The following is a 15,750-nucleotide window of genomic DNA, read 5'->3' on the forward strand; positions in this document are numbered from 1 at the left end:
ATATATTATCATGCATGGCACTTTTACATCTCATTTGCATTCATTATTGTTTTACATTCTTCCTTTTTGAAATATAGATCGGACATGTGCATCTATTCGGGAACTTAACTTTTAGCAAGTGAGTTTAATGATTAGAACACTATAATCATCATATCGTTACAACCCTAATAATTGGATTATACTTTCGTTTTCTTTAGCCTTTTTTCTGATTTTTATTCTCCTTTTGTAGATTAACTAACCAAACCCACTTTTCATTGTTCCATTCCATCTCAAACGCTCGTTAGCTTTTTCGATATTTAATTAATTAATTAACATATTCTTCCAATCATATTTTAATATTGTCAGGGATTTTGTTGATATAATAAAATATAAATATATTTTTGCATAACGAACTAACGAAGCATCTTCTTGTTTTACTTTCCTTCTATTTATTATCCATTTCCAGAGATTCCCTTCTGAGAGACAGAGAGATAACACCGAAGAACGGAAGAATTCACAGAAAAAGGCCTATTTTCTCTCGCCAAAAGGCGTTTCTCCAAAAACTGTTTCTTCCGGCAAACAATCTTTATCACAGTTTCCCGGCCGGCGCTGGCTTCTCCGGCGTCGGTCGGTCTTTTGCTTTTTCCTCTAATTTTCATCTTTCTCTCCAGTATAGATCTAGTAATTTCCATGGCAAAATCAAAATCACAACTTCTCGATGTTTGCCTTTTTTCATTGATGTTGGTGATAGATATGAGTCTCATGACATCAATTTGTTTCACGGTTTTGATATTTGCACCATCTCCGACTTGGGTAGCGTCTAAACACACCCAGATTTCTTTGGGAGTTTCGGATCCGACTTTGACAAGTGTTGCATCCGTTGGCTTCTATCGTAACTGGTTTAAAGCCGTTAATTCCATGTCGATTCGAAAGAATAGTTATGTCCTTCCATTTGGCAGGTTTATGTCCGGTGTTTGCCGGTGGTATTTCCGGTTTGTAACCGGTGAATTTCCTCCTACACAATGGTATGGAGGTTTCACTTTGGTTTTTGATCCCGGAATCCATGATGTAACAACTTTGCTTAAAAGATTTTGGACTTCTCAGATATCAAATCAGAAGTAAAGACATCAATTCTGGAATTGATGATTTTTTGATGACTTTACCGGTGGGCTATATATACAAGAGACAGAGAAAAATCGTTTCTTCCCCGTGATGATGCATCTAAATCTGCAAAAACAGAACCTTCGAATTATGGATTCTCAAATGCCACACACGTGGGTTGTTGGTAATGATGATGTCGATCATGTCGTGGGCTCAAACACATCACAAGTTGGTTCTTTAAGAGAAGTAACCATGAACTTGTTATTGTGTTCAGACCTATGGTCATCTCGAGTAATATTTAGGGATTTGTCAAAATCTGGTAAGGCGATCTCTTCGAAGAATACAGAGTCGAGTTCTTTCAGAAAGACCTTGGTACGGACGCTTTGGTACCATTGTGTCTACATTTCAGAGTTATTTATGGACACATCAGGTTTAAAGCTACGGTTTGCAAAAATAAAGTTCAGCTACAAGTTGCTGCATGCCAATCGTAACAGAGAGAAATCAAATATGAAGTTGGACAATAACGGATCTTATGGTCGGTTAGCGAGTAAGACTACTCTTCGGAAAGCATCGTTAATCTCCCTTATGCTGTATTTTTCTTAATGTATGGCACATACATCTGCATATGTAATAATTGTACTCAATTAATTCTGTAAATGACTATGTAATAACTCTTTTAAATCAATGAAAGTATGTTTTTGCCGGAAAAAAAAAAATATAAATATATAGATTTGGTAGTGTTTTAAAGGAGAACTTCAGCGCTCGTAATTAGAAGTCGATCGAGCAAAAATCGTCTCAATAACCAATTGAGTTTTACGGAAGGACTTTTATTAATAACTCAACTGAATGATTATTATCCATAAACCAACTTTGCCAAAAAAAAAAAAAAATCCAGATTTAAACATCGTTCAAGAGTTCTAAAACCCCTTTTCTTTTTTCTCACCAAAGATGATATAACTTATCAAAATTATTTGTGATGATATAAATGATTTTGATAATTAGAGGTTCTTTTATATGCGAATTTGAATGTAGGTGGTTTAAATAAATATCCTAAAATTCATGATATGACCATTTATTTATTTATCTTTTATTGACAAATCTCTTTATGAAACACTAATTTTCATCAAGATATATATTTTAATTTTAATATGTTACAATATCACATCAATACGATTTTCTTTCAACAATTTATAGACTTTAATTTAATTACCTCAAGTTTAGTGACTTAACAAACGAAAAAGTTATATATATATATATATATATATATATATATATATATGTGATACTGAAATCTGAAATATATGATTAGACTATAAATATTTTAAGTTTAAACATGGTGTTCTTTTCTAGTCTAAGCACATATAAGTTCACAAATCACAACCTATATACTATTCATACTCTCTTCTTGTTAAAGATTATTCATACTCTCTATTTTTGATTGTTTATTTTATGGCAATACTCTAGATGATCGGGTCTAGACATTATTTTTTTTGTTGTTGGCAATAGCAACACATATTTTCTTGTTGTTACTCGGATCTAAGATTTTGTTTTAAATTAAGATTAGACAATCACCTAGTAAAACAGTTGTGATCAAGGGTCAGTATATCTGCCTTAAATTGTAAACTTGAGTAATCGCCAAACTAAACTTATAGTATTTGTCCTTTTATGAACTTCACTTGTTAGCCCCATTTCTTTTTCTCTCGACCACCTTGGTTTATTACTTAATGGCTGAAAATGTTACTTTAATGACACATGCATGTAAGGGAAAATAGCATTTTTCAACCTCAACTATTTGCTGGCGGGTTTTTCCAACCCAAACTATGATCCCTAGTCGATTTCAACCCGAACCCAAAAATAATACAAAATCAAAACCTAAACTAATGTAAATGAGCCGATTTCAACACGACGTGAAACAATGTTAGTTCGGAAGTTAACAGTTCTCAAAGTTATTTGATTTTATTTTCAAGGTTTGATGAATGTTGTAGAGAGAGAATTACCCAAGGTTGAATAACCGTTAATTTCCGAACTAACACCGTTCCGCGTCGTGTTGAAATCGGCTCATTTGCATTAGTTCAGGTTTCGATTTTGAATTAATTTTAGGTTTGGGTTGAAATCGACTAAGAGTAATAGTTTGGGTTGGAAAAACCCGCCTGCAAATAGTTGGAGTTGAAAAAGACCGTTTTCTCCATGCATGTAATCAAGAATTTAACGTTTTATTACCAAGATTATAGTATTCGAAACATTTTGTTGTCAAATTCCATGTCTGTACGTTGAGGACAGCTAAATTGTTCCCATGGGGTAGTTTATTCGCATAGAGTCAACACGAAATCACACATATCATCTACCTCCGATCCAAAGAATATATTTTTCCATCAATATATATATATATATATATATATATATATATATATATTAAAATATAGATGTCTTAATCCTTTACCTCCAAAATGTCCAGTGAAAAGTAAACTAGTCCACTTTCTAGAGAGACGATCATAGTCATTTCTACTTCTTTTTTTTATTCTTACACATGGAGGCACTGTATTATTGAATCCTCGTATAAAAAAACAAAATTATTAGATGCATTAATGATTTTTTTTTATATACCCGATCGGCTGATCCGGTCAGCCTCGGTAGGAACGCACCGGAGTGCTATAGAGTGGACTCACTACCACTCCGAAGGATGGGCTACCACACTGCCTGAACCGAGTTTGTAATGCTTTCCGACTAATGTCCGGGGGTAGCTGAATCGCCTGTTACCAGACTACCAGATAAACTGTCTGGGCCGAAGCCCAAGCCCAGACTTCCCAACAAAGTGTTGATAACAGCGAGGGAAGAAGATTGAACCCGGGTTCGGAGATTTCACCCTCAACTCCAGACTCGCCCTACCACTCGCCCACCACCTTGCGGGCTGCATTAAAATAAAATAATATATTTACTATTAACTTAATGATTCTTAGACCGGCTCTAATCAAATATATACATATTTTTAATGAAATGAATCATGATGACATGACTAGGATAAACGTTTAAACATGTATATTTCTAATTAAAATAAAATAATATATTTACTATTATTTTCTTATCTGATATTTAAATAACTATTTTCTATTGAAAATCGCAGACTTAAATATTTTAAAATTATGTTAAATATAATATTAACCTGCCTAGATTTTTTTCCAAATTAATATTATAAATGAATTTTCAAATAAAATGGATTTATGTAAATATTTTAAATGTGTAAAATTTTATCTCATTCGTTATTTTCACTTTTTTGAGGTGATTGAACGTTATAGGTTTCAAGATTTTCGTTTTTCTATTCTAAGTTCATGAAATTCGTTTTTCAAAATATCTACTGTATAAAAATTGAAAAAACAAATTACTGAATTTTGATAGAATGCTGCATTTAACCTAGTTTTATCCGCTTAATTAGATCACTGCTAATTAATTAGCAATTGCACTTTGAGATACTTTAAGTTAACCTAAGTTTCTAATACAACCACGATGTAAACTTGTAAAGTGCAATATATAGTACACATCTTTAATAGATTTTAGAATGTTCACGTACGTCATCTTATATTTTCATTGAACGAGTTAAATTCACCGATAAAGTTATTAAAAGTATATATATATATATGTTAATATATATATATATATATATGTTAATACTATTGACTTATATGTTAAATCCTCAGAAACGAAATATGGATAAATATGACTTATAGATCGGTATCAAGAGATTTGAGATAATGAAGCATTACTTGTCGTTTGTAAAATCCGACGTGCATGTTAGGTCGCCCGCATTAGTTCAATTAATCTACGCAGACCCGTAAAAATAAGCCACAGTTGCAAAATGTTTAAAACATTTAATAATTTAATCCAAAGGGGAAATATATAAGCAATATAAAATATGCATATTGGAAGCTTCTTCGACTAGTCAAACATCTAAAACTCCGAAAGAACAATTAGCTTAATAAGTTAATGGGATTTAGAAGAGGTATTAATAATTGTTAATACATCGGGGAACATGGATCTTCATCTCTCCTTGTAAATGGATCGATAAGATCATATCCATAGTGAGAAAGACAGGAGATCAATAAATGCGAGAATTTAACCTACCTGATCTATATATGTTGCGTTAATATACGGACCGTAGATAAATCAGGACGTGTCGTCTAAGATTATGTGATTAGTTGGTTATTAATTATATTTATATGCATGTTTGTGGAATTCTGATTTGTACGAAGACTAAAATAATAAAGGAGTTGGAACACATGTCCGAGTGTTAAGCACGATGACGAATTGACGATTCGTAGGTTTTTGTGGGTTAGTCAAAAAAGAGCTCTTCAAAAGTTCAATTTTCCGAGGTTTTTTTTTCACAAACACATATAGGCGTCTGTATATATATATATATATATAGATGGCTAATGGCTCTAATAAATCTATATAATAAACAAGAAAATGTTTAAAACGTTCAAGGAAATCAATAACGTTTTATCCAATTGTGCAGATTGCAGACGTCTATATAGTACTCCCTCCGTTTTCGAATAGTTGTCGTTTTAATTATATGCACACAAATTAAGAAACTATTAATGTTGTTAGTTTTTCAATATAAAAATATCATTAATTATCTACCTAAACATAATTTAACCAATAGTAAATCAAGTTGCATAATAAAAATAAATATAAAAAATAAAAAAGTAATAAATTTTGCATCGAAAACTGAAAACGACAACTAAATAAAAACAAAATTTTTTCTCTAAAACGACAACTATTCGAAAACGGAGGGAGTATTAACTAAACATTCATGAAAAAGTGTCCAATAACCTTTGTCTATTGGGTTGTAAACTGTGTAAAGATAAATAGTTGGCTTAAACCAATAATTTCTTAAGATTGCTGCCCTTTTACATTTTTGAAGCATGAGAATAATCACATAAGGCGTAGCTAGCGAACCTCTTTATCTTTTTTTTTTTTTTTTTAAATATTCTTCATCTTTTAGGATAGTATGATTCATTTCTTCAAAATTAATTACTCTTTCCGTTTCATAATATAAGTCGGTTTAGTTTTAAGCACGTAGATTAAGAAGATCCACTTTTAAAAAGTTCAATCAATCACAAACGAGACTGCATAATATAAATAATTATAAAATATTAAAATAATATATAATTTGCATAGAAACTTGAAAACGATTTATATTGTGAAACAAAAATTTTTCTCCAAAACGACTTATATTATGAAACGGAGGGAGTGGTATTTCATAATAAATGCAGTTTAGTTCCTTTTTGATTGTCCAAATAGTAATATACACTCGTTCCATTTCTATATTTTTACTATCGTTCCAATTTATTGAATGTCCCAATTCCCAAACGACCCATTTACTAGAAACTCTAACAACATTTAGTCATTAATGGTTGTATTTACACATTTTCATGGCAAAAAAATGTGAATAATAAGTATATAATTGGTTTTGTTTTTGTTTTATTTATATATGGGGGAAAATTAACAAGTTTGAAGATAAAAGCAAAATAGTACACGTTTTCAAAAGAACTTAACTGATTTGACCAAGACATTTGTACGGTATGTGTCAACTCTGCCAATTGCAGTTTGATTTGCAGTATTTCCACGTCAGAAAACTTTTTTTTTTTTTTGGGGAAAAGCATCTTCTTCTTTGTTTTTTTAAAGAAACTAGGTGTAAATGTATGTTGCTAATGCTTGTATTAAATATCATAACCAAATCAGAAAAAGAAGCAAAAGTTTCAAAGAAAGATTCAATACTCCCTCCGTTTTCGAATAATTGTCGTTTTAACTATATGCACACAAATTAAGAAACTATTAATGTTGTTAGTTTTTCAATATAAAAATATCATTAATTATTTACCTAAACACAATTTAACCAATAGTAAATCAAGTTGCATAATAAAAATAAATATAAAAAATAAAAAAGTAATAAATTTTGCATCGAAAACTGAAAACGACAACTAATTAAAAACAAAAACATTTCTCTAAAACGACAACTATTCGAAAACGGAGAGAGTAATATTTAAAGCTCCAAATTTGGTAAGACTTAAAATGTTAAATGTAACACTGTGCTAAAAAGGTTATTGTGTCATTCACATTTCTTTTATGTCTCTATTTTTAAAGGGTTTAAATGTATATTTTTTGTTAAGTTTTAAAGAAATATTGGAGAGACGATTGAATAGTTGAGTTCATAATTCAGTCGTAAGTTATTAGTTAATTTGATTACTGTAATTAAATCCTGCTTGTTTTGATTATACTCATAATTTCAAATTTTCAATGTTATAACAAAACCGTGGGCTCAATGTGAAACTTGTCTCAAGAAGTCAACCATACAAAAGGATTCATTTGAGAGATGCCAAGGAGTTGACCCGGAATTTTCTAATCGTTGGAAAATGTAATGCTAATGCATGTATTCCAAAATAATTTCATGTTATGTTATTACAAAGAAAATAAAAATCGTATAACTTCCTTTTTCCACAACCCTTCTATAATTAACACGATTACCATAACTTTCTACTACTAACCTTCCCATCCTAATTCACATTTTAATAACCTTGCCTAGGTAATGTAAAGTATCATTAAATACTAAAAATATCACACATAAAATATTGGTCCAATGAGTCCACCTCACACATAACACAACTTTTATAAATTCCATTTTACAGCCGTATAAAGTGCACAACGTTTCTCTTCATCCTTCACAACTTTTCTCTCTCTCCCTCACAAGTTTCTTTCTTCTCCTTCAAAATTTAAACTGGCCCTTCTCCATTTTCGTTCACAAAACCTTGTTTTGTATAACTTATACTCATGTAAGTAATACTTTTCCCTTCAAGTCTGCTACTAACTCTGTAATGACCTATTTGTTCCTTGACGAAGAAGTCGTTTTCGGACAAGACTGTTGAACTCACTAATATCGTCGCTTGAATTTTCCTCGTGCCTTCTTGTTCGTTACTTGCTCTGTTTTATTTCTTCATGAAAGCTCTGTTTCCTTATTTTCTCATTTAACACCATGCCACAGAAAAAAAAAAAATTCAAATAAATACTTTCCAATTTTTATCCTTTCTCTCATCAATCAAAAATATCAAATCGATTTCGTTATTGCACCTTCCTAATTCAAAGATGGGTACGCTAATATTTTCTTATAATTAGCTTTTATTTCGAAAGCAAGAAACAAAGTTTCAAAATTTGGGGTTATTCTCTGTTTTCAAAAACTCTGTTTTTTTCCTCTCTTAAAGGCTAAGCTTAAACCACAAGCTTTTACATGGTAAATGAAGAACAAGGTTTCTTCCGTATCATGACATGTCTTAATTAAATTTTCGAACATGCTTTATATTAATTCTCCTTCATGACATGTCTTAATTAAATTTTTGAGCATGCTTTTTATTGATTCTCCTTAATTAAGACTCTTGGTCTCAGTTTTGTTTGTTATACAAAATAGTAGTCTCTGTTTCCATACACTCTGTTTTACCTCTTTGTAAAGGAAGCATCTGGATAGTTCCGCTTCATGACATGTACTCCAACATGCTTGTTATAGAATTCTCCTTAATTTAAGAGCCTCTAATTAATCATTTTTCTAGTTTTTAAAATATCTGTCTCCAATTCTCCTGCAACTAGGATTTTTTATATATTTTCCGTTGAATTATTTAGCTGCTAGTAGTATTATTTTTGGTTCAATTTTTGTCTTCGTTTTCTTATTTTACATTTTAATTTCTGTCTTTCTTGCTTGTTGATTGGACCAAATTGCTTAATAAATATTATTCGTCATTATTTTTCATTAATTTCGCTTTCATTTACGCATAACTAATATCTTGCTTACCTCTTAATTTCCAGATCCTCATCCTTTATAATCCTCTAGATTGTGGTTCTAGACTCTTTACAAACAACGGTGGCGGAAAAAACGGCAGGACGTTCTATCCACAAATATGGGGAAGATCTTGAAATCTAAGGTACGTTCTTGAAACTACATGTCGTTTTTTAGTCTCCTAAATTTATTACTCTTTTCTTTGCTAAAAACGGCTGCGTTTTACAGTCTTCTTGGCCAAGAACCGTCGTGAGGAAGTGGCTAAACCTTCGTAGCGGCTCTTACGAATTTCACTCTGATTATCCAGTCAAAGGTGAGAGATTAACTCGTGCCGTTTTGGATCTTTTTTCCAAGAACTTCTTGCCGTTTTCTTAGTATTCTCGTCTGACTTAGCGGAGTTATTTTTTTTGTTTTTCAAGGGAGGATGGAACCGAGGCGAAAAAGCTGCTCCGACATGATCGTGCCGGAAGATTTTCCAGGTAAAACCATAAAAACAGCTCATGAATTTTATTATATTGTTTTGTTGCATCGAAAACGGCGTCGTATCTATTGTCCGTTAACCGTACTTAAACTGAGACAGTCTCCGTACAACATAAAGCTTTGGGTCCATCTTAAGCCATAGGATTAGACATCTGTGTTAAAAACGACCGCAAAAAAGGAACTGAGATTTTTGCTTGAAATTCGTGTTTTAAAAGTGATAAATAGAGATTAGTTGTATCATCTGTCTCCACGTGTAGGGTGAGAGATTAGGTTTAGGCGGTAAGTTAAAAAAAGTCTTTGGTTTTAGGTGTACTTGCTACTCTCACAATTCACCAGTTTTTGTTTTATCCACTTAATATCTCTGTCTGAATATAATAATAGTCTGAATGTGTAATTAATTGGTTTTGTTTATGTTTTCTGGTTGAAATAGGTTGGTTGGGCCAAGGAAATGGGGATTTAAAACATTCAACCGGTGAACAACATGTGACACGCGTTGATGACAAGCTTGATCTTAAGTAATAAATACTTTCATGATTAACCTATAAATTATTTTGTATCCTTATATAATTTAGCTTTGGTCTATAATTAGCTATGATCATTAACGTTGTAAATTTTTTAATTGTTGATGATTAGAATGTTCGTGGGGACATGGAACGTGGGAGGGAAGTCGCCACATGAAGGACTAGACTTAAAAGATTGGCTTAAATCTCCCGCCGATGCCGACATTTACGTGCTAGGGTATGCATATAATCATATTAATTAGTTTTCGATCTCGTACTTTTAATATATATATTTGGACTAATTATAACATCAATACTTTGTTTTGTTTAGGTTTCAAGAAATCGTGCCGTTAAATGCCGGTAACGTACTTGGAGCAGAGGATAATGGTCCTGCGGCTAAGTGGTTGTCTCTTATCCGAGAAGCCTTGAACAACAACAACGACTTAGCTCAAAATGAGCTCGAACTTGTTAAAAATCATAGAACCTCCTTCGAACTTACGAAATCATCACAACAGCCCCGTTTCAGCTTCTCAGGTCTCTCAGATGATAACCGAATAATTCCATGCAATTCGACTCCTCCTCGTGGGTATAGCCTTGCGGCGAGTAAACAGATGGTGGGGATATTTTTGTGTGTGTGGGTTAGAGATGATCTCCGGAAACGTATAACCAACCTCAAGGTTTCATGTGTTGGCCGTGGTATCATGGGATATCTTGGAAACAAGGTTAGTCCAAGATTTGCATATTACGTTTCAATAAAACTGATTCTAAGATATTTTGATAAACGTGTATGCTTGGTAGCTAACGATGTATAACCTTGTGTAGGGTTCGGTATCGATCAGCATGTCGTTGCATGAAACAAGTTTATGCTTCGTTTGTACGCATCTTACGTCTGGAGAAAAAGAAGGCGACGAGCTCAGAAGAAACTTAGATGTGTCCGAAATATTTAAGAGGACAAGATTTTCACGTTCTTCTAAAGATTCTCGACCGGAGACAATTATGGACCATGAGTAAGTTTATAAAAATGCTCGTATAACGTTCGTTTTTTTAATATGAAGTTTCATGTTTTAATCGTTTTATCACGTTGGTTATGTTACAGTAAAGTAATATGGCTCGGAGATTTGAATTATCGGCTGAGCGCGAGCAGTGACGTGCATGAACAGCTTAGAAACCATGATTGGGAAGCACTTCTAGAGAAAGATCAGGTTAGTATAATTTTAATTTAAAATTGATTAATTATTTTTATGATTGCTTATACAAGAGTAATTAAACTAAAACATGTTTATTTCTTTTTCTGTTTGCAGCTTAAGATAGAACAAAGAGCTGGTAGGATTTTTAAGGGATGGGAAGAAGGGAAGATTTATTTCGCACCAACATATAAATATCGAATAAACTCTGATAATTACGTTGTTCAAACCGAAAAATCAAAGGAAAAACGAAGAACTCCGGCTTGGTAAGATAATTAACATGCACTAAATATTTTGTAATGATTATATTAAACGTTAATTTTCTATTGTTGTTTTCAAAATCATTTATTTCAGGTGTGATAGGATATTGTGGAAAGGTGACGGAATGAAACAACTTTGGTACGTGAGGGGAGAGTCGAAATTCTCGGACCATCGACCGGTTCAATCTCTATTTTCGGTACATATTGACTTGACTCAGAATCAATCGAACCGGAAAACTAAACCCGTTAACCAAAATCATCGTCCCAACCCGGTATTGCCTTATACGTGCCACGGGAAAGTTCAAGCTGAAGAGATCTTGTTACTCACACGTGCACAGAGTTGTATAGATACACAACCTAGACTTATATCGTCTGCTTCCTAATTTACTTTTGGTTTTTTGTTTCTATTTCTTTTTGGATGTTTTCATGTTGACAAAGAAGAGATGACACATGGATTCCTAGGATTGGACAATGGAGCTTTCAAATTTGGCAAAAGCAGGATTGTTTAAATTATTTTAATATTGGGTTACCTTTTTTCCTTGTTTCCCTCTATTAGCTAAGTTTTGGTTCAGATCGAATTGTGTAGATTAGTTTTTTACTTTGTTTATAAATTAAGTGGAATATAAAGCTTTTGCTTTTGTTTATATATATAAAGGTAAAATTGAAAAAGATGAACTACATAAGAGCATATACAATGGAGAGTCTCTCACTAAGTCTTCAATGTGATTGCTTGAAAAAAGCATTTGATTCATAGTCCAAATCGATCTACACGTGTATTTTTTAATATTTTTTTTTTGAAAATAGCCTTGTAGGATTATGAAACATGCATAGCTGAAACAACCAATTGTGACTAAAACTGCGCCTTTGATGGAGCTATGAATATCGGTCCCAACTGTGTTATGTGCAGAGGGTCCGTTAGTCCAGAAGAGGTCAAGAGCTGGACCTTTTACAAGTGTCATGACCATGATTCCTCCAACTGTAGTCACTGTTCCAACCACCTTAGCTGCACTCCTGATACTTTGAAGCTTCACACTTTCGAGCCTGAATATTAAGGCGAGGATGAACGTGACCGCAGGTAAAGTGTTGTACAAGGCAATTGCAAATGTAGCTGTCGTGTATTTCATCCCCAGATTGAATAAGTTTTGAGCGATCACTGGACTATTTATACGCAAAATACATGAACGATATGGAAATTAAATCAGATTAAGTCAATAAAGGAAGAGAGATGTCTGATAGAAAATAATTAATTGAAAGAATTCGAAGAAAAAATAAATAGTACTCTAAGAAGCGCTATTTTGAAGAATATTATATATCGGTGTCATCTTCGGTCTCACCATCTTGTTTTTTTTACATCATTACCAATAATTAGTTTGTATAGAGAACACTAAATGTTAAGTACTCAAATTTAATGCATGATATTGGCAAAGCCACAGACGACAAATATAGAAAACCGTTACAATTCTTTTGTCTTCTAACATATGTTAAACGTCCAAGAACCATCCACAAATAAAAGAGACTCAACATTGTGTTATCCCAATTTATATCAAACTATAGAGCTGTGATTGTTTTAGACGTAAAAACCACGTATACTTTTGCGTTTGAGTTTTAAAAAAAAGGAACAATTAGGCTTGAATGATAATCTCCTATCATGGTCTTGAAACTACTAAAACCAAACATTGAATTATGTTTTTTGAGAGAAGTTGATATAACGCCGTGACGGTAGACGGAAAGAACGTAAATGCTCATGCCTTTGTTTAGGGCATCCTTTGTGAGAATGTCCATTCCTGCTAGCCCTATCTGCAACAATACCATTAAAAGGAATGGTAGTGCCTTCTTCATACATGCCATCTCTGCAAGATCACTAAGAGGGTTTCTACCAAAATTAGAGGAAAGAGACTGAAACGAATCCATGGAAGAGATAAGGGAGAGAGAAAAAACAATAAAACAAGTGGAAACATGAGAGCACCTCCATCCCCATTAAAACAATCAATTAAAAAAAAATGATACTATGAGAGTAGTTTCTTATTTGAGAAACTATCTTAGAAACCATATCTACACTTGACCCATTGTGATTGGTTTAAAACTTTCAACAACTACAAAAATAATTAAATAATTAAAAATATCATTATTTTATTATTGAGATACGCAAATGGGTTTTCAACCAATGCAAGTTGTTGATCTTGATTTCAATGAAAAAATCACTATTTATATAATGTTTATCAGAGTAAAGATAAGGTTTGGAATTACTGATCGTTTTCATTTCTTGAGAAGAGTACGTTTTGAATCAGGGAAGGGTGCTATGATTGGTTTTGAGTCAGGGGAGGGTAATTTAAACAAATTAAATTTTATTTAATAAGTAATCTAAAATAATATTCAGTTTTTTTTTTTTTCTGAAATTTCACTTTATATATTTAGAGAATTCTAAAAAAAAAATTATAATTTCTAACGATGACAAAAAATGAAGTAATTAGTAGAATGAATATTAAAAAAAATATTAGAACATAAAGCAAAGCATAAAATGCATATTCCAAATATTTTGGAAATTTGATATTCGGATTTTTGAAGTTTTCAGAATGGAAAACAAGTATAAAATTCGTAGAACATATACAAAAGTGTAGAATACACACTCTGACTTTCGTAAAAATCTAAAAAACGTTTTCTAACAAAATTTGACGAAACTTTATTTATAAAAAAATCAACTTTTTCAACAAAAAAGAAAAAAAAAATTAACTTCTAATCATCTTTATTCTTGTATATCTACATGTTTTTCTGGTTATCTTTTAAAAAAAACTGTTTGAAATAGAGTGTAGAGATAGTTTAGTCGAAAGTGATAATTTCACCAAAAATGTATATATGTAGACATCTTTTATATCCAATTTTCCAAACCTTTAATTAAACGCAAACAGTGAAGTGCTAATAGCCTAATAAGTGAGAAATCAAATCTTGTGGAAAGGTGGTAGGATGAAACAACTGTGGTACATGAGGGAAGAGTCGAGATCCTCAGACCACATACCGGTTCAAACACTATTTTCTGTTCATATTAATTTGACTCAAAATCAATCGAACCATAGAACTAAACTGATTCACCAAAATCATTGTCCCAAATAGTCGATATTTATTCTCTGGAATATTGTCACAATTTTTGGTGTAGCCAATACAACTGCAATGATCATATACATTGTGTATTGCATGAATCCAATAATTTCATCATTTTTTTTTTTTTGCATCTCTGTTCCTCTTAATTAGACAATTATTTTTCTCCCATGGTAGTTAGCAATTCTATGGTATTGTTGCTCTGAAACATAGTGGACAACAAATGAAACTGCTATACGTTACTCCTCCATGAAAAACATTTGTGCCGATACCGTTAAGTTAGACTGTTTCTACAACTGTTCTTCTTTGTTCTCCTTGCTTGCTTATAGTAATGACTTCATGATCAACATTATCCTTCCCGATTAGTTCTAGCTTTGGTTGTGCTGATTCGTCATTTAATTGCAGTGTGGAATTATATTTGTAATCTTTGCCTTTGCCCCATATCACAAGGTATAATCCTGCACATATAACTACCGCACCAAGAACCCTGCCACAAATTAAAGAATATTTTTTATTACCCTTCTTTCAATCTTGGTATTTAAAACTCGTCTTAGATGTTGTTGTTTGTGTCTTGCTTACCTTCCAAGATACATTTGCTCAGCAAAGATGATGGTCGACATAATCGCTACTATGATCATACAAAGAGGACTGAAAGCTGTCACAAACACAGGACCTCTGGTTTTCATCACCACTCCTCCAACGTAGTAAGCCAATGCTGAGCACACTATCCCCTGCATACATTTTGTATTCCAATAATTTTAAGTTATTGACATAGATGGTGAAGTCCATGAGTCACTAGCCTACTGAGATATGTATGCTTACACTATAGGTGGCTGTAAGAAGTTTAGTGTCCCAACCAATGGCCCATGCGCCGGGATTTCCTTTCTCCATCACTAATGCCACGGCGGTTCCTTCTATTGTCCCCATAAGGCATATCCATGCTGTGAGAGAGAGCTCAGCGGGGTAAGTCCTTAATGTTATCGCCTGAAAAACATTGATTCATTGTCAAAATTGATCCATAAATGAAAAACATTGATTCATTGTCAAAATTCGTCTTACTTGGAGAATCATGAAACATGCATAGCTAAAACAACCAATTGTGACCAATACTGCGCCTTTGATGGCACTATGAATGTCGGTCCCAGCTGTGTTATGTGCAGAGACTCCTTTGGTCCAAAAGAGGTCAACAACTGGGCCTTTGACAAGTGTCATGATCATGGCTCCTCCAACAGTAGCCAATGTCCCAACCACCTTACCCGCGCTCCTAATGCACCGTAGCTTACTCTTTCGAGCCCAGATAATAAGGTCCAGGTCACAGTGCCGCCCTCGGATCCTTT

General features: G+C 32.8%; 2 protein-coding genes across 4 annotated transcripts in view; one reads left to right on the forward strand and one right to left on the reverse strand.

Annotated features, from left to right (window-relative positions):
• The first annotated feature begins 7,402 nt into the window (after window positions 1–7,402).
• LOC9315741 (type I inositol polyphosphate 5-phosphatase 8) lies at window positions 7,403–11,707 on the forward strand. 3 transcript variants are annotated; one of them, XM_021027143.1, is made up of 11 exons: window positions 7,403–7,904; window positions 8,926–9,041; window positions 9,125–9,209; window positions 9,316–9,375; window positions 9,807–9,891; window positions 10,010–10,114; window positions 10,208–10,598; window positions 10,699–10,883; window positions 10,973–11,078; window positions 11,178–11,326; window positions 11,415–11,707. In XM_021027143.1, the coding sequence occupies exons 2-11, from the start codon at window positions 9,018–9,020 to the stop codon at window positions 11,701–11,703; spliced, it is 1,479 nt and encodes a 492-aa protein (XP_020882802.1). In that variant the 5' UTR covers window positions 7,403–7,904; window positions 8,926–9,017; the 3' UTR covers window positions 11,704–11,707. The 3 variants fall into 3 exon arrangements, with proteins under 3 accessions (XP_020882802.1, XP_020882804.1, XP_020882803.1); XM_021027145.1 differs by lacking the exon at window positions 7,403–7,904 and adding an exon at window positions 7,928–8,218; XM_021027144.1 differs by lacking the exon at window positions 7,403–7,904 and having other exon boundaries at window positions 8,724–9,041.
• A 2,708-nt stretch (window positions 11,708–14,415) lies between these two features.
• LOC9317574 (WAT1-related protein At2g37460) overlaps window positions 14,416–15,750 on the reverse strand; it is a 2,879-nt gene continuing 1,544 nt past the window's right edge. Inside the window, exons 4-7 of the mRNA XM_021029897.1 lie at window positions 15,473–15,726; window positions 15,236–15,397; window positions 14,993–15,144; window positions 14,416–14,900 (exon numbers count right to left, since the gene is read on the reverse strand). Coding sequence (XP_020885556.1) covers window positions 14,693–14,900; window positions 14,993–15,144; window positions 15,236–15,397; window positions 15,473–15,726 — 776 coding nt within the window. The 3' untranslated portion in view covers window positions 14,416–14,692. The remainder of the gene's footprint in view (window positions 14,901–14,992; window positions 15,145–15,235; window positions 15,398–15,472; window positions 15,727–15,750) is intronic.

This window comes from Arabidopsis lyrata, assembly GCF_000004255.2.
Source record: "Arabidopsis lyrata subsp. lyrata unplaced genomic scaffold ARALYscaffold_4, whole genome shotgun sequence".
Lineage (NCBI taxonomy): Eukaryota > Viridiplantae > Streptophyta > Magnoliopsida > Brassicales > Brassicaceae > Arabidopsis > Arabidopsis lyrata.

Bases quoted from the DNA above. Each gene is read 5' to 3' on its own strand.
- LOC9315741 (XM_021027143.1), top strand. From the start codon at position 9,018: ATGGGGAAGATCTTGAAATCTAAG. The intron at 11,079-11,177 runs GTTAGTATAATT...TTCTGTTTGCAG, and splicing joins CACTTCTAGAGAAAGATCAG to CTTAAGATAGAACAAAGAGC. The intron at 11,327-11,414 runs GTAAGATAATTA...CATTTATTTCAG, and splicing joins AAACGAAGAACTCCGGCTTG to GTGTGATAGGATATTGTGGA.